Source organism: Protomyctophum parallelum, assembly GCF_964188405.1.
Source record: "Protomyctophum parallelum genome assembly, chromosome: 1".
Classification (NCBI taxonomy): Eukaryota; Metazoa; Chordata; class Actinopteri; order Myctophiformes; family Myctophidae; genus Protomyctophum; species Protomyctophum parallelum.
The window spans coordinates 98,870,689-98,897,468 of record NC_139697.1 but is presented as its reverse complement, the minus strand read 5'-3'; the positions used below and the strand labels follow the sequence as shown (position 1 = coordinate 98,897,468).

General features: G+C 43.0%; 2 protein-coding genes across 2 annotated transcripts in view; both read right to left on the bottom strand.

Annotated features, from left to right (window-relative positions):
- Positions 1–2,222: 2,222 nt before the first annotated feature.
- LOC310855860 (cationic amino acid transporter 2-like) overlaps positions 2,223–26,780 on the bottom strand; it is a gene marked incomplete at both ends in the record, with an annotated part of 35,935 nt that continues 11,377 nt past the window's right edge. Inside the window, 9 exons of the mRNA XM_083761025.1 lie at positions 2,223–2,368; positions 3,736–3,844; positions 4,855–5,021; positions 6,539–6,675; positions 7,898–8,000; positions 8,921–9,057; positions 11,977–12,199; positions 13,368–13,504; positions 14,969–15,131. Coding sequence (XP_083617151.1) covers positions 2,223–2,368; positions 3,736–3,844; positions 4,855–5,021; positions 6,539–6,675; positions 7,898–8,000; positions 8,921–9,057; positions 11,977–12,199; positions 13,368–13,504; positions 14,969–15,131 — 1,322 coding nt within the window. The remainder of the gene's footprint in view (positions 2,369–3,735; positions 3,845–4,854; positions 5,022–6,538; positions 6,676–7,897; positions 8,001–8,920; positions 9,058–11,976; positions 12,200–13,367; positions 13,505–14,968; positions 15,132–26,780) is intronic.
- LOC310871003 (uncharacterized protein) lies at positions 16,211–22,858 on the bottom strand (the record flags this gene model as incomplete). Its single annotated transcript, XM_083782431.1, has 3 exons — positions 22,710–22,858; positions 21,268–22,670; positions 16,211–17,605 (listed from the first exon to the last, which is right to left on the bottom strand). Exons 2-3 carry the CDS (start codon positions 22,636–22,638, stop codon positions 16,211–16,213), a joined length of 2,766 nt encoding a protein of 921 aa, XP_083638557.1. The 5' UTR covers positions 22,639–22,670; positions 22,710–22,858.

Below are 26,780 nucleotides of genomic sequence, written 5' to 3'. Positions count from 1 at the left end.
GCAGCAGATATAATAATAATAATAATAACAGATATATACAGTGGTGGAAAAAGTACATTTTGTTCTTAACCCTTTTACTGCTGCCATTTATTGAGAAATTAGGACCTAATTCATGCCAGCATTTTTTTAATTTGAGCTCTTATTTTGAAAAGCCACATTTTGCCTCAACCGGAAGTGAGCTTATCCCTGCCAGCTTTACGTTGCCAAGACAACCTTTGTTTACATAATCGAATCAATGCCGGTACATATAGCACTCCACAACGTCGGCTCTGTGCCGTCAAAGAAACGCTGTTTTGACCAAAAATGCCATCTGGGACAAGGAATAGGAGATACAGGCGATTGAAAGAAACGGATAGAATGGATTCTTATGGCGACCGCGATCTAATCTGAACGATCCAGTGCAGTGCTAACAAAACTGCTAGCTAACCGGCTAACGTGAGTAGCATTATGGCTCGATCGATCATATGCACTATAAAAGTATAATTGCCGAAGGGCTACGGCAATGGCAGCAAGGTGTATTATCAAATTGAGGCTTTGATTGCCGAAGGGCTTCGGCAATGGCAGGAAGACGGTTAAGTAAAAGTATCAATACTGCAATGTAGAAACACTGTTACAAGTGGTCAAAAAGTACAAAAGTATTGGTATCAAAATGTACTTAAAGTACCAAAAGTAGAAAGTGCTAATTATGCAGAATGCCCCCATTTCACAAGTTTTCAAATGTATAAAAAGTATAACAATCTTTTGAAAATAGCAGATCTACATGCTCACATTGTGAGCTTGTAGATCTGCTATTTTCAAATGGCCAAAATGTATAGAGCTGAAGTGGTTAATATGTGTTTTGTAATATTAATCAAAATCATTAAAGTAAATTAATTGTAACTAAAGTTTTCAAATAATTCTAGTGTAAAAGTACAAGTAAAAGTACCATATTCGACTCTGAGATATAGTGGAGTAAATATTCAAGTGAAGTAAAAGTACCTCAGATTTGTACTTAAGGACAGTACTGTCATAATTTGTCAGGGGCAGTGAAATGTGTGTGACCAGCACCAGCCAGAACTGGATATACAACCCACTTCTGAAATAACCCATTAAGACCTGAGACCAGATTCTACAAATGTCTTCTATAAGTTTTCGGAATAACCTATGTTTCTAGGATCAGCAGTGCTCAGAATAACCTATGTTTCTAGGATCAGCAGTGCTCAAACTATTTCATGTCAAGGACCCCCAGAATTATCCCTATTCGGCAGCTGATCCCATCCGAAAATGTTGCCAGCCAGGCACCCCCCAGAAGCAAATATTTGAGTTAAAAACGTTATCTGTGAAAGAATACAGTATATATTCAAAGATTTGTGCCACATTTTCACAATTTTTTAAAACATCTACATTCTACAAGGAGCATTCAGTGATTTGGGTCATTTGGAAAAAACCCGGTCCGCCCTGGTAACAAGATGTACACATGCACGCACTACAGGTGGGGGGGGGGGGGGGAGGGGGGGCACGCGACAGGCCAACAGCACACAGGCCCGTCCCCACTCGATCATGATTGGCGGAAGGCCTCTCTCCATCCTGATTGGATGAAGGCTTTGCCACCTATACCAAGAACGAAACCTACGGTTTTTTGACCGTCAGGGGACAGGGAGAAACTCCTTATAATGGTCAGCACACTCTATAGAGCGTCGCAGTCCCGCCCCCTTTCTTGACGACGCCAGGCCCAGGAAATGATTCCCAATGTATTTTTCCCATAGACATTTCAAAAAGTATTTATTTAAAGACGGTTAGGCCAACTCGAATCGTGACAACTCATGACACAAACACAATATTTTGGACCAAACAAATAATTATTAAAGAAGAAAAACAACAAAAAAAGTGCAGTTTTTTTCTTCTTTGTAATTATTTTTTGGTCCAAAATATTGTGTTTGTGTCATGAGTTGTCACGACTCGAGTTGGCTTTGTCCGCGGCGTAAACGTCTTTAAATAAATACTTTTTGAAATGTCAATGAGGAAAATGAACGGATAATCATTTCCTGGGCCCTGGTAGGGGGCGGGACTGCGACGCTCTATAGTAGGGAGGATTATCACAACAAAACAAAAAAATAAGTGATATTTGAATTAAGTGAAATCACTGAATATACCTTTAACATAATGGCTAGAGTGGTTAAAAGCTAAGCTGACACAGGTACGTTCCAGGTCTTAATGGGTTGCCAACAGTGGAATGTATCACATCACAGGTCAGGCATAGAGAAGTTGTCAAACTTTGGCTCCATGTTTGCGTTGATGCTTTGAACGTTGACGTGTTGACTGTGCGCGTTCTGATTCCGCTGCTTTTGCACACTGTGCTGCATGCCGTAACAAAAGTAGATGAGCAAACCTGTAAAACAATTAAGAAAAGTTACAACATGTGTTATTATTTGATGTATTGGGCAAAAACATCCATTCATCCATCCATCTTTAATTGATGTATTGGGCAAAAACCTCCATCCATCTTTAACCGCTTATCCGTAGTCGGGTCGCGGGGGCAACAGCCCCAGCAGAGCGCTCCAGACTTCCCTCTCCAGAGCCATTCTCTCATCTCCATTTTAATTTGTTGTGTTTTTTCGTATAGATTATGAATGCCCTACTTGACCGTACTACAGCGCAGATCCACCTGTGGTGCATCGATCGGCTTTGTCGGGCGTCTATCCGAAACACAATTGGCTCAGGGGATGGAAGCAGATATTGGTATTGGTCATTGCACATACTCTTATACGGGCTGGGGCAGCGCATGTCAGCAGGGAGTGTTGGATTGAGGAGTAGTCCTCCCGGAGAGGGTTCCTCACTCAGGATACAACAGTATCTCCTCCCGGTGGGGGCTCCTCACTGGCAGGTTGAGTCAGTAGGATACAACAGTACCTCCTCCCGGTGGGGGCTCCTCACTGGCAGGTTGAGTCAGTAGGATACAACAGTACCTCCTCCCGGTGGGGGCTCCTCACTGGGAGGTTGAGTCAGTAGGATACAACAGTACCTCCTCCCAGGGGGGGCTCCTCACTGGCAGGTTGAGTCAGTAGGATACAACAGTACCTCCTCCCGGTGGGGGCTCCTCACTGGCAGGTTGAGTCAGTAGGATACAACAGTACCTCCTCCCGGTGGGGGCTCCTCAGTAGGATACAACAGCAGTGACAACACAGACATGTGTGTAGGGAGGAATTAAATGGCATAACGATTAAATTAGGCAGACAAAGCGAGTGAAAACTGTTGGCTACCCGTACAAAAAAAAATCCACAAGATCTGCTACTTGCTATACTTTGTGAATTAGAATGCTACGAATGTACCCACCAACGAAAGATCAATGGATGGACATTATTGAGGAACTGTATGCTATGGAAAAACTAACATTCATACTTAGACTACAAGAGGATAAATTCTATAAAAAGTGGGAAAAGTGGAATCTCTTCTCTCAGCCTAGCGATATTGCAATAGGATTTCATTGAATGTTTTTTGTAATATGAAAATTGCAGCCTTGTTTCTTTTGCTTTTTGTCTTTTTCTTTTCTTTTTCTTTCCGTAGGCTATAGTCTTGTCAGTTGTGTTTTTCTTGTCTGTTCTTCCTTCAATAAAAATTAAGTGGAAAAAAAAAAAAGAATGCTACGAATGTACGGTTTTGGACATAATGTGATATGAGGTTTCCACCCGACATAAATGATCTTTAATTGATGCACGTTCATGATAATAATAATAATAATAGTCTCAGTCTCCATACCTACGGTCATCCAAATGGCATAGCGGATCCAGGTGTCAGATCCCAGCTGGACCATCAGGTAGATGTTTACAAACGTGCTGAATATGGGAAGCAAGGGCACCAAGGGAACCTGGAGAAATACAGGTCAAACTGTTAAGACTCAGATAACCACCTAAGCCCTATATTGATGATACGGATTTTCATTCTAACAGGTCGTGAATGAATTGACCCAAATATTATCTATTCGTGCTCAACATTATTTGTATTCAATCCACGTGCCGTCTGAGATCTGGAATTCTGTGTCATTTTCAATGAGTGTAGACGAGAGCGCATCCAACGGAGCATGCAGAATATGACATTCATGGATTTACTCTTTTAGACATCATTTTGTGCCACAAAATGTTAGCCTGGACTCGCTCGAGTTCCCTGATTTGTTTTGTCACTTCACTGTACTCTTGACAAATCAAATCACGGAACGCAGCAAATCAGACTGGAAACCAGGCTAACACAATTGTGTTAAAAAGTTAACTAAATTCAACAAAGAGGCAGGAATTTACGGCTCTAGGTTACTACTTTCTAATCGTGTGGGGATTCAAGGACCAAAACGTACCATGAAAGCAGCCTTGGAGATGCTCTGAGGTTGTCTCCATATTAACAACCTACCATGAAAGCAGCCTTGGAGGTGCTCTGAGGTTGTCTCCATATCAACAACCTACCATGAAAGCAGCCTTGGAGGTGCTATGAGGTTGTCTCCATATTAACAACCTACCATGAAAGCAGCCTTGGAGGTGCTATGAGGTTGTCTCCATATCAACAACCTACAATGAAAGCAGCCTTGGAGGTGCTCTGAGGTTGTCTCCATATCAACAACCTACAATGAAAGCAGCCTTGGAGGTGCTCTGAGGTTGTCTCCATATCAACAACCTACCATGAAAGCAGCCTTGGAGGTGCTCTGAGGTTGTCTCCATATTAACAACCTACCATGAAAGCAGCCTTGGAGGTGCTCTGAGGTTGTCTCCATATCAACAACCTACCATGAAAGCAGCCTTGGAGGTGCTCTGAGGTTGTCTCCATATCAACAACCTACCATGAAAGCAGCCTTGGAGGTGCTCTGAGGTTGTCTCCATATCAACAACCTACCATGAAAGCAGCCTTGGAGGTGCTCTGAGGTTGTCTCCATAAGCCCAGGGCGGTGAGCACCAGCAGCGCTGTGAGCACGGTGACCCCCAGGACACTCCACCACTCCTGGCTCTGCAGGGAGGCTGCAGCCTGGCTGATGAGGAGGCTCAGCAGAACAGCTAACAGGACTGTATATAAACAAATAAATGGTGCATTTATGTAGCACCTTTATTCATACATTCATTTACATAGATTGTGCATTACATTCACACACACACACACACACACACATGGCGGCGGAAACCATGCAAGGCACCAACCAGCACATCAGGAGCAATTATGGGTTCAGTGTCTTCCTCAAGGACACTTCGGAGCCCGGGTTCGAACTGGGAACCTTGCGGTTATTTGTCATATCTGCCCTCTGCAAGTTTTGATAACGAAGCCCAAAAGTATATGTATTCGTATGTCCAATGCCAAAAAAAACACAATTAAATCATCAATCACAATTATTTGCGTGACAATTAGTGGTCTACTTAAATGTCATCGTGACAGCTCTATTGGTTAGTGCTGCCTCCATTATATGAAGATACTACACATAATGCACAACACATTCAAACATTTATGACACTATAGTAAGAATACATTTTACAATTTTACAATTTAGGCATTTAGCAGACGCACTTAATCCAGAGCGATTTACAGTAGGCAAGAACAAAAAAGCATGGGAATACATCACATATATAGAATGCATTTATCATGAAACATGCATAAGCTAAGAACGTAACTAGAACATAATGACACTATACATACAGTATAAACTATACATATATACTATAGGCTACTATGCTATACATTATGTACTATGACGTGGGTCAGAACATATCTATATAATGACACTATACATATAAACTATACATAATACTATGCTATACATTATGTACTATGACGTGGGTCAGAACATATCTATATAATGACACTATACATATAAACTATACATAATACTATGCTATACATTATGTACTATGACGTGGGTCAGCGGTGGCCTAAGGGTTAGAGGAGCGCCCTTGTTGCCGAAAGGTTGCCGGTTCGATTCCCCAGACGGGCAGGAAAACTCTGGGTGGGGAAGTGATTGTCATCACTCACCCAACACCGCTGAAGTGCTCTTGAGCAAGGCACTGAACCCCCAACTGCTGCCCCTGGAGTAGTATAAGACTGTGTGTGTGTGTGTGTGTGTGTGTGTGTGTGTGTGTGTGTGTGTGTGTGTGTGTGTGTGTGTGTGTGTGTGTGTGTGTGTGTGTGTGTGTGTGTGTGTGTGTGTTTCTATGTGCAGGGCGTTGCTGAAAATGAGCACCTGTGCTCAGCTACTTCCCTGGGTAAATAAATAATATAGTGCTATGACTACATGCAATGCAATTATTGTGCTGTCTACATCATGACATGCTATAAGTCTGTTTCAAATGCTATCTAAGTCTAGAAAGTGCTACCTAAGAAGATGTCATACTCATTATAACTGTCACGTTGGATGAGGTTCCATAGTAAGATGATGTCATACTCATTATAACTGTCACGTTGGATGAGGTTCCATAGTAAGATGATGTCATACTCATTATAACTGTCACGTTGGATGAGGTTCCATAGTAAGATGATGTCATACTCATTATAACTGTCACGTTGGATGAGGTTCCATAGTAAGATGATGTCATACTCATTATAACTGCCAGCACTGTCACGTTGGATGAGGTTCGAGCGGTGGGTTGTGACGGAGGAAACAAAAGCCCGGCCACCGTGAAGGACTCTTCTGGACTGGACTGGACTGGTTCTTCACTTAGATCAGCCTCGTACCTGTCAGTAAGACAGCAGATATGATTCAACCATCGGATGGCATTGGTCAGTGGTGGACAAACAGTACTTACTTTTTTTTTTACTTTAACCCATTTTGATCTGAGATCAGATTCTAAAAATGTCTTCTACATCCTGACAGTTTTCTGAAAAAGCTACGTTTCTATGTCAGTAGTTCTTTGATTTTTCAAAAATACAATATTTTAAAACACCAAAATGGGTTTCCGCCCAGATTGGGTTGTTAAGTACAAAATGTACTCATTATGCAGAATCATGTTCTATTTAATTCTTCAAATGTATTCAACATCTTATGAAAATTGAAAATAGCCGATCTACAAGCTCACAGTGTGTCGCGTCGCGACACATTGTGAGCTTGTAGATCGGCTATTTTCAAATGGCTGAGATGTACACAGGGCTGAAGTGGTTAATGTATGTTTATTTGTAATTATAATCAAAATCTTCAAAGTAATTAGTAACTAAAGTTTTCAAATGAATATAGTGGGGTTCACACTGGAAGATACAAAAGATTCAAAGATGCAAAGCCACACAGCGTATTTTGACGCCGACGTTGAAACCAGCTCAACCTTATAGCTTTGTAGCTTTGTAGCTTTTGCAGCAGCTAGTACAAACGTCGGATGCATCTTTGCATCCTTCATGTCGCTGTGCTTCCATTGACAATGAATGGTAGACTGTATCTTTGTATCTGCCCGTGTGAACGCAGCATCGATTTAGTATGAATTGAATGGAGACCTGCACCAATCCAATGGAAACACGCTATAGTGCTTTGTTGAGTTCAATCCTTTTAGCATTGGATTTGTATTAAACTGTACTCTTCTGTGCTTTATTATTTTATTTGTGCAAACTGATAATAAAGTATTCAATCAATCAAATAAATCTGTGACATATTTATGATTTATGATGAATCCATATTTGATCAGGTGTGACTGCCATTATAGCAAAACACTTACAGTATGCTTACATTTAATCATGTTGACACATTTTAGCCAATGGAATACTATATACGAGAATCACACGTTAATAAAATATCACAATCATTAAAAAATGGCTTCAAAGAAGTACCTGAGTATCAGGATACATATGGCAACGAGAGTATAGAGTACCTGAGTATCAGGATACATATGAGTACCTGAGTATCAGGATACATATGAGTACCTGAGTATCAGGATACATATGAGTACCTGAGTATCAGGATACATATGAGTACCTGAGTATCAGGATACATATGGCAACCAGAGTATAGGCAAAGAGAGTTCCAATGGACATCATGTCAACCAGGGCCTTCAGGTCAAACAGTAGAGCCATGATAGCTGGAGAGAGACACACACACACACACACACACACACACACACACACACACACACACACACACACACACACACACACACACACACACACACACACACACACACACACACACACACACACACACACACACACACACACACACACACACACACAGTATAAGTACAGCATTTTTTTATCCCACAATTTTTGTAACCCATGCAGTGTCAATTGTCTAATCCTGGGCGCTCCCTACACTCCCTCTGCCAACCTGGGGAGAGCAACGGATTGACCTCATGTTTCCTTCAATGCTTGAGGAGTCCAAGCCGCTTCTTTTCACCTGACAGGGGGGCAGTTTCCCAGGTTTATACCTATAAGGCCTCACTCACACCTTTCGATCTAGCATACAACATCGATGCATGCTAGATGCAAGCAAGATGTAAGTGGCATGGCCGCCCCAATGCATTTCCAATGGAAGTCACAAGGTTTGATACAACATTTTGGACTACAAGCTGTTGTATGGCTTTCGGCTGTGTTTCGACTGCCCCTCTCCCCCTCATACAACACAAATGTTGTGTCAAACCATGTGACTCCCATTGGAAATGCATTGCGAGCTTGCATCAGCTATACATCTCATACAACAAGCATACATCAGTCTGTTGTAAAGGTGTGAGTGAGGCCTATAAGGGTTGGACGTAGCACGTGGAAGTCAAGGAACACATCGTAATTCCAAACAGTGGTTATCCCAACCACAACCAGCCGGCTGGCCAGGGGGAGGCAGTATATAAGGATTACTGCTGTTTTTTTAGGGTACAAATGTTGACAAATGTGTTGACAAATATTCTCTTTTGGCGGTCCATGACACAACTTTTTTTAAATGGGGGTCTGACTGTAAAAGGGGGTCCTTGACATGAAAAGAACAACATGAACTGACGGACGGTTTTACCTGCTACGACCCCAGACACCAGAGTGGCGATGACAGGACTCTGTCTGTCACTCATCTGACTGAGAGGCTTGAAGAGCAGGCCGTCCCTCGCCATGGCGAAGAGCACGCGAGGCATGGGAAACATCGCCCCCAGGAGGCTGTGGACGGGAAAGCATACAAAATACACCGTTATGAGATATATTGTGAAGGCAATTAATAATAAGTCAAGACAGACAAACTCTTCAATGTTACAGAGAGTCTGTCACTGTGCCTCACACAAGTTCTTAGTTGTATCAGGAAGATGTCATCCCGTTTTTCATTTCCGTTCATGAAAATATATACTTTGAAAATTTCAATTATATTTCAGAATTTCCATTTCTGCTATTGCAGCTGACTACAATATACATTAATTTGCATCACCTATAGTCTGAACTAAGCACTACTCTGACCAGCTCATTAATGCTAAATAGCAGTACTTGTTTTTGTTAATGTATTTTTTAATACTGCTTGTTTTTGTGTACAGCCCTTTGGGCCATTTTTGTGACATCATATTGGGATAGAATAAAATTTGACTTGACTTTACAAGAGGCGGAAGACTAAGGTAGGCCCTATGGCAAATCAAGTGGTGAAGTTTAACGATGTTTAACATTGTTTAATGCTATCAGATATAGGACTTTACTGTGTGGATGTATGGGCTGTCAAGGCCAGAAAGTAGTTTTTTGCCACTCATTAGGCGTTCCTGCAAAACCTCCTCAATGATGTAAATAGGTTTTCAATGTAATGAGTCCCGGGATGCAGGGATGGTCTTTTAGAAATGAGTCCCAGGGACATTTTATGAGTCCCACTTCAACAACGTACGTTAGGAGTCATAGTTTGCCATTTTTACAAATTGCAGCATTTCACTTTTATATGGTTATATTCATGTAGAAAACAGAAGAAGACATGATTATTATGACTAAAGCTAGCAAAATACACTAGAATAAAAAACAGTACAGTAGTAGCCTACAGTAGTGCATCCCGTGGATGCAGAGGTCGTTGTTTTATTGCGTCCCTTAACTATAAACAGCGTTTTGGGATGCAAAATGGACCCTATTTTAGTCTTTGCCTCCGGGTATGATGATGATGATGATGATGATGATGTCATGCGCATACCCTCTATTTTCTCTATTTCAGCACTTCTGATGTACTACAGTAAGTTGTGTGAGCCGTCATTCTGTCTGATGTACTACAGTAAGTTGTGTGAGCCGTCATTCTGATGTACTACAGTAAGTTGTGTGAGCCGTCATTCTGTCTGATGTACTACAGTAAGTTGTGTGAGCCGTCATTCTGTCTGATGTACTACAGTAAGTTGTGTGAGCCGTCATTCTGTCTGATGTACTACAGTAAGTTGTGTGAGCCGTCATTCTGTCTGATGTATTACATTAAGTTGTGTGAGCCGTCATTCTGTCTGATGTACTACAGTAAGTTGTGTGATCCGTCATTCTGTCTGATGTACTACAGTAAGTTGTGTGAGCCGTCATTCTGTCTGATGTACTACAGTAAGTTGTGTGAGCCGTCATTCTGTCTGATGTACTACAGTAAGTTGTGTGAGCCGTCATTCTGTCTGATGTACTACAGTAAGTTGTGTGATCCGTCATTCTGTCTGGTGTACTACAGTAAGTTGTGTGAGCCGTCATTCTGTCTGATGTACTACAGTAAGTTGTGTGAGCCGTCATTCTGTCTGATGTACTACAGTAAGTTGTGTGAGCCTCATTCTGTCTGATGTACTACAGTAAGTTGTGTGAGCCGTCATTCTGTCTGATGTACTACAGTAAGTTGTGTTGCCGTCATTCTGTCTGATGTACTACAGTAAGTTGTGTGATCCGTCATTCTGTCTGATGTACTACAGTAAGTTGTGTGAGCCGTCATTCTGTCTGATGTACTACAGTAAGTTGTGTGAGCCTCATTCTGTCTGATGTACTACAGTAAGTTGTGTTGCCGTCATTCTGTCTGATGTACTACAGTAAGTTGTGTGATCCGTCATTCTGTCTGATGTACTACAGTAAGTTGTGTGAGCCGTCATTCTGTCTGATGTACTACAGTAAGTTGTGTGATCCGTCATTCTGTCTGATGTACTACAGTAAGTTGTGTGATCCGTCATTCTGTCTGATGTACTACAGTAAGTTGTGTGAGCCGTCATTCTGTCTGATGTACTACAGTAAGTTGTGTGATCCGTCATTCTGTCTGATGTACTACAGTAAGTTGTGTGAGCCGTCATTCTGTCTGATGTACTACAGTAAGTTGTGTGAGCCGTCATTCTGTCTGATGTACTACAGTAAGTTGTGTGATCCGTCATTCTGTCTGATGTACTACAGTAAGTTGTGTGAGCCGTCATTCTGTCTGATGTACTACAGTAAGTTGTGTGAGCCGTCATTCTGTCTGATGTACTACAGTAAGTTGTGTGATCCGTCATTCTGTCTGATGTACTACAGTAAGTTGTGTGAGCCGTCATTCTGTCTGATGTACTACAGTAAGTTGTGTGAGCCGTCATTCTGTCTGATGTACTACAGTAAGTTGTGTGAGCCTCATTCTGTCTGATGTACTACAGTAAGTTGTGTGAGCCGTCATTCTGTCTGATGTACTACAGTAAGTTGTGTGAGCCGTCATTCTGTCTGGAGAGACTATTTTGAGTATAAATGATAGTGAAGTGTCACTATAATAACGTCTTCAACATACACACACGTTACATAACAACATCCCATACCTGGTAGACAGGGCGCAGAGCGAGCCCATGGGTACAACAACATAACATCCCATACCTGGGTAGACAGGGCGCAGAGCGAGCCCATGGGTACAACAACATAACATCCCATACCTGGTAGACAGGGCACAGAGCGAGCCCACGGGCACAACAACATAACATCCCATACCTTGTATAGACAGTGCACAGATTGACCCCACAGGCACAACAACATAACATCCCATACCTGGTAAGACAGTGCAAAGATTGACCCCACGGGCACAACAACATAACATCCCATACCTGGTAGACAGGGCGCAGAGCGAGCCCACGGGCACAACAACATAACATCCCATACCTGGTAGACAGGGCGCAGAGCGATCCCACGGCCACGGCGTACTTGGAGGGGCCCCAGCCGATGTAGGAGAAGGCCACGGGCAGCGGGCTGTTGGCGCTCAGCAGGTAGTAGGGCATCATCAGGGTGAGGGCGGCCGACACGCCGAAGTACGCCAGGAAGCAGATGAGCAGCGACGCCACGATGCCCACGGGGATGGACTTCTGGGGGTTCTGGACTTCCTCTCCTGGAGGGCGTTGTTTATTATATAAACACACGTTTTACGTCCATCGGCATCACAAAACAACATTATGAACATTATGAAAGACACTTCTCACCCCGCTCACTCACTGTTTGAACTGTTGCCATCAGGCAGACGGTACAGAGTGATCAAGTCCAAGACCAACAGATTCAGTAACAGCTTCTATCCCACAGCGGTAGTTGCACTCAATGCTGCTAAGAAATGATCTGTTGCTGCGACACATTTTAGTTTTCTCTGCTATCCTAAGTACAATAAGGGTTTGTTGTGCGATAACAGCTGAAATGACATGTTTGTGCATTAGTGCTGCTGGGGTTGTGCAATAACAAGAAGTCATGTGTGTTTTTCTTTTAGCTTGTACAGTATATGTTGTTTTGTGATATGATGCACTGATTGGTTGGCACTTTTAATTTCGTTGTACACGTTGCAATGACAAATAAAGATCTATCTATCTATCTAAAAACACTCACATGTTTAACTTAAACAGAGTATTTCTATAGTTGCCGTGTTGATATAAAAATGTTTTTAACACAACATTTTAACACTTTCTGTACATTTCTTTGAAGAAAAAATAAAATAAAAAAATAAAAAAAGTGTATCTGATGATCCTGGTTTTTCTTTTTTTTTTTGGGGGGGGGGGGTATTTAAAAGTATTCTGTCCTGTGTTTAAATAAGAAAACAATAAATACATTTGTACCCATCATTTGGGGCGTCTAAACTCCACACTACTGCTAGTTGCACTGGACGGTAGGACCATAATATTAGCTGCTCATGTGAGTGTGAGTGTGTGATATGTTATATATAAATTAATCATAAAATAATCCACACATAATGTGTGCTGTCTGTGTTCAAGGGCAAAGCTTTAGGTTTTAGGTTTAGCATGTAGTACAAAAAATAGACAATAACATATCAAAGAACAAAAATACAATGCAAGGAAGGGAAGAAGCCATGAGAAGGCTTATATGGAATCCTTTCCTGTAGGAAGAGGTCATTGGTTTAAAATATTAAAAGTTCATAAAGAACAGTACATAAGTCTACAAGTTGGCAAAGGGGGGCAGCTGTGCAGTAAAGAAATAAAAACACAGACTGCACAAAAAACAGAAATAAACAACAACAACAAACACAAAGCTTCCAGGAACAATGGTTCCATTTATACCTGTCGTGGCGATGCAGTCGAAACCAACGAAAGCGTAGAAGCACGTCGCTGCCCCCGCCAACGTTCCTTCCACCCCAAAAGGAAAGAAGCCGCCCGCGCCCACGTCACCGGTGGTCTGGTTCAGATAGCTCTGGTTTCTGGAATAGAACCGCCATGAGTGTTACATGGTGGTCTGGTTCAGATAGCTCTGGTTTCTGGAATAGAACCGGCCCTGAGTGTTACATGGTGGTCTGGTTCAGATAGCTCTGGTTTCTGGAATAGAAGCGGCCATGAGTGTTACATGGTGGTCTGGTTCAGATAGCTCTGGTTTCTGGAATAGAACCGCCATGAGTGTTACGGTGGTCTGGTTCAGATAGCTCTGGTTTCTGGAATAGAACCGCCATGAGTGTTACATGGTGGTCTGGTTCAGATAGTTCTGGTTTCTGGAATAGAACCGCCATGAGTGTTACGGTGGTCTGGTTCAGATAGTTCTGGTTTCTGGAATAGAACCGCCAGGAGTGTTACATGGTGGTCTGGTTCAGATAGCTCTGGTTTCTGGAATGGAACCGCCATGAGTGTTACGGTGGTCTGGTTCAGATAGCTCTGGTTTCTGGAATAGAACCGCCATGAGTGTTAATTACTCGTGCACGGCACATTGTTAACATGACTTATTTTCTATCGATTAATGAGCATTTAAACCCCATGAAGCCTTGAATACATTCATGGAGATGTTTTACTGTCTGAGCCAAACATTTAATAGTAGGAGTAGGGCCTTTCTGTGTGGAGTTTGCATGTTCTCCCCGTGTCCCCTAGGGTAGGTACCATCACAAAAAACATGCAGTAATCCTGGTCTCTAAACTGCCTCCCCCTGGCCAGCCGGGGCGCCTGATGGAGGGGAAAGGAACTGGTTGGAATAACATGTTCCTTCCACGCGCTACGTCCAACCAGGGAAACTCCCCCCTGTCAGGTGTAAAGGAGCAACTTGGACACTCAGGCATGAAGGAAGCATGAGTTCAAGTCTGTTGCTCTCCCCTTGTCCCCCATATATGGGGACTAGGTTGGTGGAGGGTGTGTAGAGCCCAGCATCACATTAGATGATTGACACAGGGGTGAAAAATGGGTTACAAAATCGTGGGATAAAAAAATAAAAAAATAGTAGGAGTAGGAGACTTGCAGAGTCCTCAATCCTGGTCTCTATACTGGCTGGAAAGGAACTGGTTGGAATAACGTGTTCCTTCCACGTGCTATGTCCTATACCGGGGAAACTCCCCCCTGTGTGGTGAAAAGAAGCGGCTTGGACTCCTCATGCATTGAAGGAAGCATGAGGTCAGTCCGTTGCTCTCCCCAGGTTGGCAGAAGGAGTGTATAGTGCCCAGGATTACAATATTTCACACTGGGTGAAAACTAAAAGAAATGGGTTACAAAAATTGTGGGATAAAAAAAAAAGAAGAAAAAAGAGATTGTGACAAAAACAAAATAAAGATCTACCCTTAGGATAAATCCTTACACTCTCAGAGTTGAACTAACACTGGGGTTTACACTGTGTGTGGGTTTTATAAACATGCTACGCTGTGTGAATGGAGTGGAAGTGTGTCCGTAACAGTAACAGGAAGGGTTCATACTCGTATATCGATGCGTTGAGGACGGCGTCCACACTGATGCACCAGTTGTCAATGTCTCCCTTTATGAAGCCGGAGATGACGACGAACACCAACACCACGATGTTTATGACCGTGAACACCTTGTTCACGATGGCAGACTCTTTCACGCCGAAAGCAAGGATGCCTAGCGGGAGAGGAAGCACAGGACAAACCGTTAGCACGGGACAGGACGTCACCAACACCTTATTTTGCTCCCGGTCCGATTCCCACCATTTGGGTTTTGAGTATCTGCCGATAGTATACACACATCATACCAGCAGTGTTGAGTATCTGCCGATAGTATACACACATCACACCAGCAGTGTTGAGTATCTGCCGATAGTATACACACATCACACCAGCAGTGTTGATTCCGTCGACTGAAACTAAGACGACAATTGTTCATCGACTGCCATTTTTCACTGACGAAAACGAAATGAAAACTAAGCTATGATGACTAAAATTGAGACTAAATGTATTGACAATTTCGTCAACAAATAAAAACTAGAATAAATATACTTTAGTTACAGTATACAAGATACTTTGGAAAACATACGTTAAATACTTCAGCCAATTTGAAAATACAAGCTCACAATTGCGACGCATTGTGGGCTTGTAGATCTGTTTTCAAAATAGGTTTTTACATTTGAATGCCTCAAATCAGAAATTCTGCATAGTGTAAGTACTTTTTACTTTTGGTACATTTTGATGCCAATACTTTTGTACTTTTACCCATGTCAATTTTGAATTCCAGACTTTTTATTTTGAACAGAGTAGTTCTACATTGCAGTATTGTTTTTACTCAAGTCAAAAATGTAGTACTTTTTCCACCACTGCAGATGACAGACTGAGGAGAGAGAGGAGTCTGGGTAAGAAGAGAGTCCATCTTTAATTAAACAATCCTGAACACAAACAGCAGGAAAACAAAGTAAAACAGTATAGAATATCCTTGTACAAACATGTTCTTGGGATTAATTTCCTTAACAATATCATTTTAGGCAACCAAGTACAGGTCAATACAACATCTAAGAGTATAAAACCAGAAAAATAATTGTTTCCATAGGGGGCCTCCATTTTCAATTAATCAGAACAAGACATACAGATAGAATGTGTGGCAGGCCACCACACAATAATGACCAGCCAGTACAGTCTTCATCGTCATCATCTATTGTCCAGAGTTAGACTGATCTTAATCTGAGTTCCCAGAAGTCTTATTTTTCGCCACTAGGGGGGCGAGACTGATCTAGGTAAGATCTTTAGAGGACCACCAGGACCAGTGAAAATGACTGGAAAGAGTGTGTCAGTGAACCTGTGTGTGAAGGTGTGTATGTGTGTGTTAGTATCAGGATCACAGAATGAAAGCTTTCCTTCATTCCAGTCCAGCTGGACTCTGATCCTCTGAGGCTTCTGCTTCAATGAGAGAACAGTGGATGACTCAGAGGAGAGTGCTCCGTATTTAACTGCATGCAAGTATATTCTCCAGGATTGACCCCATATGGTTCCCTTCCTCTGGTACGACTCTGCTAACACACCTACATTCCAGTGTGTATTGTCTCCAACCTCAACATCCCAGCTGTGACTCCCTGAGTTAAAGCCCTCAGAACCAAGGACAAAGGGAAGCTCGTCAAATCTCTCTGGATTGTCAGGGAGCTTCTGTATCTCTCCCCATGTCACGCTGGTCAGATCATCAGACATGGTGTATCCTGGATGGGCAGTGTTGGGGTCCAGAATGATAGGAGTGTAGGAGACAATGTCCTTCATCTTGTCCCAGACTCTGAAGGCCAGGTTGCCCAGGTGTTTGGCCTCGTCTATCAGTGCTCCTGAGACCGGCTGTGGGTCCTGCAGTTTGAGCTGGACTCTCTCCATCGTGATCTTGTAGTTCTGCAGGAATGAGATGTGTTCAGCTCTCAGCTCCTCCTCGATGGCTCTGATCGTGTGTGAAATGGTTGATATGTCTCTGTTCAGACCCTCCATCTTCTCCTTCATCATCTGACTCTTCTGCTGCTCTTCCTCCCTCAGTTCGGTGATCCTGGTCTCCTCTTCATCATGTAGAAACTGATGAAGCTTCTTAAACTGTTCCTTCATCTGCGTCTCTGTGTGCCAAGTCTGGAACGTAATGTGTTCTGCTGTTTGATCGTAGTTTGTTTTAGTTTTATTAAAGACCTTCAGTTTGTCCTGTAAAGGCTTCAGTGATTTCTGGACCTCCTCCTTGTGATCCAGAGCAGCTTCATCGACGGGCCTGATTCTGTGGCCGGTGTGTTTTTTAGAATCTCGACACACAAGACACACTGGCTGTTGACATTGCAGACAGAACAGTTTGAGTTTCTCAGCATGCAGACTGCAGAGATCCTCAGAGCCTGCTGACGTTCTCTGATGTCTCTCCTGTGTGAAGGCCTCACACAGGTTCCTCAGAGCCAGGTTACGAGGTGGACGATCCGTCAAAGATATTTCCTTACAAACTGGACACTCCTTTATTGTCTTCTCTCGCCACCAGTCCTGCAGACAGGCTTTACAGAAGCTGTGGCTACACAACAGGAGAACAGGATCTTTGAAGATGTCACAGCACACAGGACAGGAATAGTCCTCTTCAGAGAGAGATGACTTTGAGATGGAAGCCATTTTAAAAGTCAACAGTCAACACCGGAACTCTGCCAATGAGTTGTGTCAGGTTGACAACCTTCGAAAACAAGACAGACAAAGATGAACAACATCAACAATCAACAAATAAAATATTTTAAACAAATGTTCCAATTAGTTAAACCATTCTTGTTTTTAAACAACTTAAATTTAAATTTAAACACTAAATTAAAAAGGTAAACACCTTCAATATTTCAAATGAAGTAACAATTTTGGAATGAAGAGAAAAATAGCTGATGTTCAAGCATGTAGATCAGCTCTTTTTCAACTAGTGTTTTAAACATTTAACCTAGTAAATCAATAATTGTCCACATTTAGAAGTCTTACATTCTTAAGTGTAAATAATTTTAACTTTCTACTGTATCTTTTGTAAAGTATACTTTTAGACTGTCAAACACAAATGAAGCAATTCTGCCATGTGAATTCCTTTCCAATCCAAACTAGTACAAAACACATTAGCTTTTAACACATTAGGCATGCAGTATTGCAAATATTAGCAGTATTGCAAACATAAATAAAACAATCACAAACCTCCTTGGACTAGGATAGGAACACAATAGACTTGTCTCTGGTACTTTGTTTGTGAGAATGCTCACTCCAGCCTTTTCAGGTGTTTCAGCTCAGGCAAACGAGCAGCCCTCTTGCTGGTGCACTCTGGGAGATGTAGTTGTCTGAGGTGTCATAGAAGACTCTTGCTTCATTTCTGAGGCAGGAACTAGCCTGGTTATAACCACTTGCCCATGAAAACATTTCATTGTCTCCACCAGGCCGAAGGCAAGGTGGGAGAGTATGTTTTGCACTGTGTGTGTGCGTGCGTGCGTGCGTGCGTGCGCGTGCATGTGTGTGTGCGCGTGTGTGTGTGTCCGTCTGTGTACAGCTAATCTCCGGCACCGTTAACCTGGTCGATGCCAAACTTTGCACACACTCCCTGGATGCCAACGATGAACCTCTGCCCCAAATTTTCTAGAATGGCCTGTTATAGCGCCACCAAAAGGTGGATTTTTGCTAAACACATTTTTGGAACAAAATGCCTCAAATCATCCAATTTCCATCCAAGGCGTAAAGAAATGACACCCTTTTCACATTGGCTTATTATAGCGCCACCAGGAGGCCACTACCTGACCTGCCCTGGTGGAGACCTGTCCTATTATAGCGCCACCAGGAGGCCACAACCTGACCTGCCCTGGTGGAGACCTGTCCTATTATAGCGCCACCAGGAGGCCACAACCTGACCTGCCCTGGTGGAGACCTGATCAAGAAATAAATCTAATCGTCCATGATGTCACAAACATGTCTGCCAACCAGATATCTCCAGGTAAAGTGTATTGATACCAGCTGCCAACCAGATATCTCCAGGTAAAGTGTATTGATACCAGCTGCCAACCAGATATCTCCAGGTAAAGTGTATTGATACCAGCTGCCAACCAGATATCTCCAGGTAAAGTGTATTGATATCAGCTGCCAACCAGATATCTCCAGGTAAAGTGTATTGATACCAGCTGCCAACCAGATATCTCCAGGTAAAGTGTATTGATACCAGCTGCCAACCAGATATCTCCAAGTAAAGTGTATTGATACCAGCAGCCAACCAGATATCTCCAGGTAAAGTGTATTGATACCAGCTGCCAACCAGATATCTCCAGGTAAAGTGTATTGATACCAGCTGCCAACCAGATATCTCCAGCTAAACAAAATTACACCTTTAAAGTGACGGACCTGACGGTACACTTATTAACCAGTTAACAGTTTCTTCAAAATTATTTTCCCAAAGTAAAAAGGCCAATTGCCTTCCATACTGTTTTTTCAGGCCATAGTAAAGCATACTTTGTCGTCTCCCGTCTTCCCACGAAATGATAGAAAAAGCTTGATAAGTTGATAGTTGGCTCGATAAGAACCCGGCTCGATAAGCCTGATCGATAAAAAAGGGTATTTCTTCCCCACACTAACATCAGAAAAACGGGATTTAGGTTTCAAAGTCTCCCTCTAAGTTAAGTTAGGTTAAAGTTTTGATTACTACCACAGTATTGAATAAGGTATGAAGAAATATACAAAATAAGTGTGTAAATGATGGGTTCTGGATGCAGGCCAGGCCTGTGACTAATACGGTCAATCGGTCATATATCTGATGTGTATTGTGAGTCATGTCTCCTGCTCTTTTCCTGCCTAGCCTTACACTCAACTTGAAAAATGTAGTTATGTCAAGCTGTTTTTCTGTTTACCTTTGTGTCTGTGCGTTTTTGTTATTGTTTTTTCTTCTGTTTTTGTTTTCCTGGATTCATGTGTTTGATTTTTGTTCATTTATTCATTATTTGGTGTAAAGAATTTTTTTTGAAATAAAAACAAAAAATGATAGGTTTGTCTTTGTGGTTTTGTATGTATCTTTCAGACGTGGAAGGCTACATGAAGACAGATGACAGGAGGAGAGAGAGAGGAGTCTGGGTAAGAGAGACCATCTTTAATGAATCAATCCTGAACACAAACAGCAGGAAAACAAAGTCAGAGAATATCCTTTACAAACATGTTCTTGGGACTAGTTTCTTTAACAATTACATTTTAGCAGAATGGGTACAGTTCAAGGAAGTACACGGCAATACAAAATCTACTAAGAGTATATAACAAACAACTAAGACGTGTTTACATAAGGGTCCTCCATTTTCAATTAATCAGAACAAGACATACAAATAAACACTTCTATGCAGAATATTATATAAAATTAAAATAAAAAAATAAACCATCAAATACAGCAGTGTTTCCTCTATATGCCAGGGGAATTCAAACATTGTGTGGCCAACACACAATCATGACCAGCCACCACAGTATGATTATTGTTGTATATTGTAACGTAGTATAGGCAGCCGCGAATAGGCCAGAAATAAAAAGGCAAATATAACACAGAAGAAGACTGCAAAAATCCCCAAAGATACAACCAGTGTTTTCTCTAGCCATGTACAGTGTTTTCTATAACAGTGTGTGTGCTGTGCAACCCATTCTGACCTGAGATCAGATTCTAAAAATGTCTTCTACATCCTGACAGTTTTCTGAAAAAGCTATGTTTCTATGTCAGTCGTTCTTCGATTTTTCAAAAATAGCAGACCTACAAGCTCGTAGCGCGCGCTATGAGCTTGTAGATCTGTACAATAGCTAAAGCATAACATATTACTAACACCAAAAGGGGTTCCCGTCCAAAATGGGTTAAAACCTGGAAAGCATCTGTGTCTCTTCAGATTTTAGCGTTGGCTATTCAAAAATCACACACGTGTGAAGTGAGGGGCGCTCTTATCATCGCACATCATCATCTCATACTGGCCAATCAGAATGCCTGTTGGTGCTGTGATTGGTTGGCTGATTTGCTCGTTTACGTAATTATGACGTATAAGTTTTCCTTTCAATGTCAATTATTACACAAAAATATTTTGAAAGTGTGAGAAGTACTGATTTAGAAGGCTCACGTCGTAATGGGTTAAAGTATACCTCTAACCACCAATATTATAACTATTGCCACTGTCAGCATCAATATCAGGTTATACATGTTAACATCATTACCACTACTGATGTTTAATTTGTAGAAAATAAAAAGCATTTTTTATCAACACGCTATCTATCATTTATCATCATCATCATCATCATCATGTCCAGAGTTAGACAGATCTAGGTAAGATCTTCAGAGTACCACCAGGACCAGTGAAAATGCATGGAAAGAGTGTGTCAGTGAACCTGTGTGTGAAGGTGTGTATGTGTGTGTTAGTATCAGGATCACAGAATGACAGCTTTCCTTCATTCCAGTCCAGTTGGACTCTGATCCTCTGAGGCTTCTGCTTCAATGAGAGAACCCTGGATGACCCTGAGGAGAGTGCTCCGTATGTACCTTCATGTAAGTATATTATCCAGCCTGGACCCCATGTGGTTCCCTTCCTCTGAAAGGACTCTGCTAACACACCTACTTCCCAGTGTGTATTGTCTCCAACCTCAACATCCCAGCTGTGACTCCCTGAGTTAAAGCCCTCAGAACCAAGGACAAGGCCTCTCTGGTCAAATCTCTCTGGATTGTCAGGGAGCTTCTGTTTCTCTCCCCATGTCACGCTGGTCAGATCATCAGACAGGGTGTATTCTGGATGGGCAGTGTTGGGGTCCAGAATGACCGGAGTGTAGGAGACAATGTCCTTCATCTTGTCCCAGACTCTGAAGGCCAGGTTGCCCAGGTGTTTGGCCACGTCTATCAGTGCTCCTGAGACCGGCTGTGGGTCCTGCAGTGTGAGCTGGACTCTCTCCATCGTGGTCTTGTAGTTCTGCAGGAATGAGATGTGTTCAGCTCTCAGCTCCTCCTCTATGGCTCTGATCGTGTGTGAAATGGTTGATATGTCTCTGTTCAGACCCTCCATCTTCTCCTTCATCATCTGACTCTTCTGCTGCTCTTCCTCCCTCAGTGCAGTGATCCTGGCCTCCTCTTCATCATGTAGAAACTGATGAAGCTTCTTAAACTGTTCCTTCATCTGCGTCTCTGTGTCTCGGGTCTGGAACGTAATGTGTTCTGCTGTTTGATCGTAGTTTGTTTTAGTTTTATTAAAGACCTCCAGTTTGTCCTGTAAAGGCTTCAGTGATTTCTGGACCTCCTCCTTGTGATCCAGAGCAGCTTCATCGACGGGCCTGATTCTGTGGCCGGTGTGTTTTTTAGAATCTCGACACACAAGACACACTGGCTGTTGACATTCCAGACAGAACAGTTTGAGTTTCTCAGCATGCAGACTGCAGAGATCCTCAGAGCCTGCTGACGTTCTCTGTCTCTCCTGTATGAAGGCCTCACACAGGTTCTTCAGAGCCAGGTTGCAGGGTGGAAACCCCATTGAATTTCTCCTCTTACAAACTGGACACTCCTTTATTTCCTTCCCTTTCCACCAGTCCTGCAGACAGGCTTTACAGAAGCTGTGGCTACATGACAGGACAACAGGATCGTTAAAGATGTTGTGACACACAGTGCAGGAAAAGTCCTCTTCCGAAAGACACACCTTGGCAGCCATTTTGCCTTTTCAGTAAAGCTACAAACACTCTGCTCGAGACAGGAAATCCAGCCAGTCAGTTGTGGTAACACTTTGTCTTCTAGAATGTTCCCTGAAGTTTACTTTCGCAGTGAATCGTGCAGGCTCTTGTTAAAGTCCATTCAGTTGACAGAGTCAGCAGCAGGTTGTTCCAGTGGTCTGGGTCACTATTCCCTCCTGTAGCTGTGGATGGAAACACAGTCTGTCCTCCTCGCTGGAAGTTGTGCGTTTGATCCAAAGTGCAATCATACCGTCTCAGATGAGTCAGGTGAGGGGTGGAGCTTTGACAGACCTGTTGCAAAGTTTGCACACACACACACACACACACACACACACACACACACACACACACACACACACACACACACACACACACACACACACACACAGTGTGCCTGATTCAGTGTGCACCACACATACTGAATTTGTTGAATGTATGTATTAAAGTCAGGACAGTCTTTTATCTATTATAAAGTTTAGACAAGACAAATAGATGTATATGTATAGGGAACGAGAGAGTGAACAGAATGGGGGAAGTTAGTGTTTTACAATGTACAGTACGCCGTATCTCATTAACCCTTGTACAGTACACACCATAAACAGAGACAGTATACTCCAGTCACCTGCCTGCTCTTCATGAGCAGTTAAGGGTTCCGTGTCATATACAAATTACAAAATGTGTATAATTTATTTCACATTTTGGATGAAGCTCCTACCCCTCTCTGTCGTTGTGTGTGATGCATGAGATGACTTTGGTGTGGTGTTGTGTGCCCATATGAAAAAGGCACAGGGAAATATTTCTTTAATTTCTGCCTGTATGATTTGTGATGGAAGACTAGTTTCTATCAATTGACGAAATTGTACATTTATTTAGTCTTAGTTTTAGTCATCATAACTTAGTTTTTATGTAGCTTTTATTTAGTTTTGTCAGTGATAAAAATGGTAGTCGATGTTTATTTTTATCATGGTTTTAGTTGATGAAATCAAATGCAGACTTCCCCTTCCTTCTCCTGGGAGAAGGAAGCACCTGTACACATTTCATCATACAGTATTTACAGTTTGTAACAGTAGTATTTACATGGCAATTATTTGCAATAATCTTAAATGTACTTGGCTGCTTAACAACACTGCTGGAATGCTGCAGGTATAGTTAGCCTACTTGGGAACGATGCAAGTTGGGAAAGTAGTTTTATTACGTTTTATCCGTCTGTGTCTGAAGCAAACGGACTGTGAAAAGTGGACTGGTTAAGTAATCAAATGACAGGTGTGTCATTAGCCTCTGCTGCAGCAGAGGCTGGGAACTCTACAGATGAGGAGACACTGACAGAGCCTGACCAGAGCCTTTACTGGCGCCAGGGCTGGACTGGCCACCGGGCATACCGGGCATTTTCCTGGTGGGCCGCGACCGTAGGGGGCCGCCATGATAAAATAGAAAAAGGCAGGCAGGCAGGCCAATAGGCGGCAGGCCACCAGGAAAGGTCCGGGCGTGCTGTCATTCTGCCATCATGATAATGTCACTGTACCTGTATCAGTGAGTGACAAATAAACCCTCTACAAAGGGTTGTGTAGTTGTCTGTTGGTTTGTATCATTTATGTTGTTCTGTAAAAGTGGTGGTATTATCAGGGCTTGTTTGTTTGTGTGTGCCGCGACGAAGCGGGCGGAAGAGTTTCTGCTATCTGCGCGCTGGTTGTGGTGGGTCGGTCTGGTCTGGTCTGGTCTGGTCTGGTTGTGGTGGGCCGGTCGGTCTGGGCCAAATTCACACGAAAATGCCCGGGCCGAATATTTGTCCCAGTCCAGCCCTGCGTGGCGGTTCTGGACAACCATGTGTCCGACAGACTCAAGGATGGCACTGCACTCTGTGTGGAGGTGTGGAACACTGCACTCTGTGTGGAGGTGTGGAACACTGCACTCTGTGTGGAGGTGTGGAACACTGCACTCTGTGTGGCGGTGTGGAACACTGCACTCTGTGTGGAGGTGTGGAACACTGCACTCTGTGTGGAGGTGTGGAACACTGCACTCTGTGTGGAGGTGTGGAACACTGCACTCTGTGTGGAGGTGTGGAACACTGCACTCTGTGTGGAGGTGTGGAACACTGCACTCTGTGTGGAGGTGTGGAACACTGCACTCTGTGTGGAGGTGTGGAACACTGCACTCTGTGTGGAACGTGTGTGTCAAAATGTCAGTGTCAGTGGGGCGAATGGTTCTGGAGTTAGGTGGATTACAGACGTACGTACATACACACATACAGAGACGTGGTGCATTTATTGTCACCCAGCGGAGTTTGCAGCTGTTGAGGCCTCGTACTCAGACAGACATACTTACATACATACAGTCAGAAATACACAGCTGTTGAGGCCTCTTACAGACAGACAGATACATACATACAGTCATACACACTCGGTCACTCATTGGGGCGCTTTGGCACCGCTCAAAAAGGAGAGAGGACAGATGTAAAATCAGGGTACTAAAGTTTAAAAAGCCAACATGTTTCGACTCCTTAGAGTCTCCATCAGGGCATGAATGATAAACTCATCAGCTCTGTTAGTCAGACCTTAGTCCTGTAAAGTTTACCAAGCCGTGGGTTATTTTTGGGAACCAATTCTTGTGTTTTTATTTTTATTTTCTTGTCCTGCATTTCCAAATATATTCTTTTAATGATTGTAACTATTTTTAACAAACAAAACAAAGAATTCCCATGAAATAAAATAAAAATAATAACTTGTTAAATTCCACCTGTCACATTTGTGAACACTTTTTTGGTTTAGATACGTTTAATAAGTAATAACACAGAGCCATATCTAGATAATGAGACACATCAAAGTCCAGGACTTTATATGTGATATAATGTGTGTGATAGGTTTCACCACCATGCCAGTCATGAACCAATCACTCCTAAGCTTCAACAACAGCAGCCACAACAGACACACTGTAGATCCACTTCATCATCTTCAATTCCAAGTGAACATGCATGTTCCTTCCTTGTTACACAACTCACTGCCTTCAACAGATACAACTCAACATACAGTCATACACACAGTACATTCACTCCAGCCTTCAATTCAAGGACCAGGAACAGTCACTGAACATCAGCCACCCGGTTATTGGGTCCCAAAATAACAGAAATAGTACAACACCTTGAATCACATTAGGATAGGCCTACGGCACGGCTTACAACAAGCAGCAGCAGCAAAGAAAGGAAACACAGGGACAGACATACGGATGGACACATATAGCTGTTCATAGGAGTGGCTAGCACCACTCAAAAATATATATGAAAAACGTTCCTACCTTGAGCCGTCTTCTACTCGACGTCATCAGTTGTGTAGGACAGGTGATGTCCATGGGGACGTCATCAGCTGTGTAGGACAGGTGATGTCCATGGGGACGTCATCAGCTGTGTAGGACTAGCCTGGGTAAACCCACTCCCCCTGCTGGACAACATTTCATTCTGCCAGGAGGGGTGAGTCTGGCTAAATGGTAATACAAAGTCCTTAAGATTGTATCAGCTTTGGTACGAGCCAATCCGCGACCGAGCTCAGGGCTCTGTGATTGACAGCGCACGTTGGCCAATCAGGAACGATTTGAGCAGTTGATGACGTGTGAACTCCTCGACTCATTCACAACAACAAACATGGGAATGAGGAAGTAGGAACGGAACGCGTTTAGATGACGCCTCTTGTTTTGATATACGCTGATTGGCTGAAGGGGTTGTCCGTCAACGCTACTCTCCCGCCCCACGGCTAAACAGCCACACAGGCGATTATGCCAGACTCACCCCTCCTGGCAGAATGAAATGTTGTCCAGCAGGGGGAGTGGGTTTACCCAGGCTAGTGTAGGACAGGTGATGTCCATGGGGACGTCATCAGCTGTGTAGGACAGGTGATGTCCATGGGGACGTCATCAGCTGTGTAGGACAGGTGATGTCCATGGGGACGTCATCAGCTGTGTAGGACAGGTGATGTCCATGGGGACGTCATCAGTTGTGTAGGACAGGTGACGTCCATGGGGTCAAACTGTGGAACAGTTAAAGAGACAGAGTCCCTCTCTCTCTAGAGTGATCCTCGGACGAGTCCTCCAGTGGCATCTCCAGTCATCTCCATCCTCCATACATCCTGTATCCTGT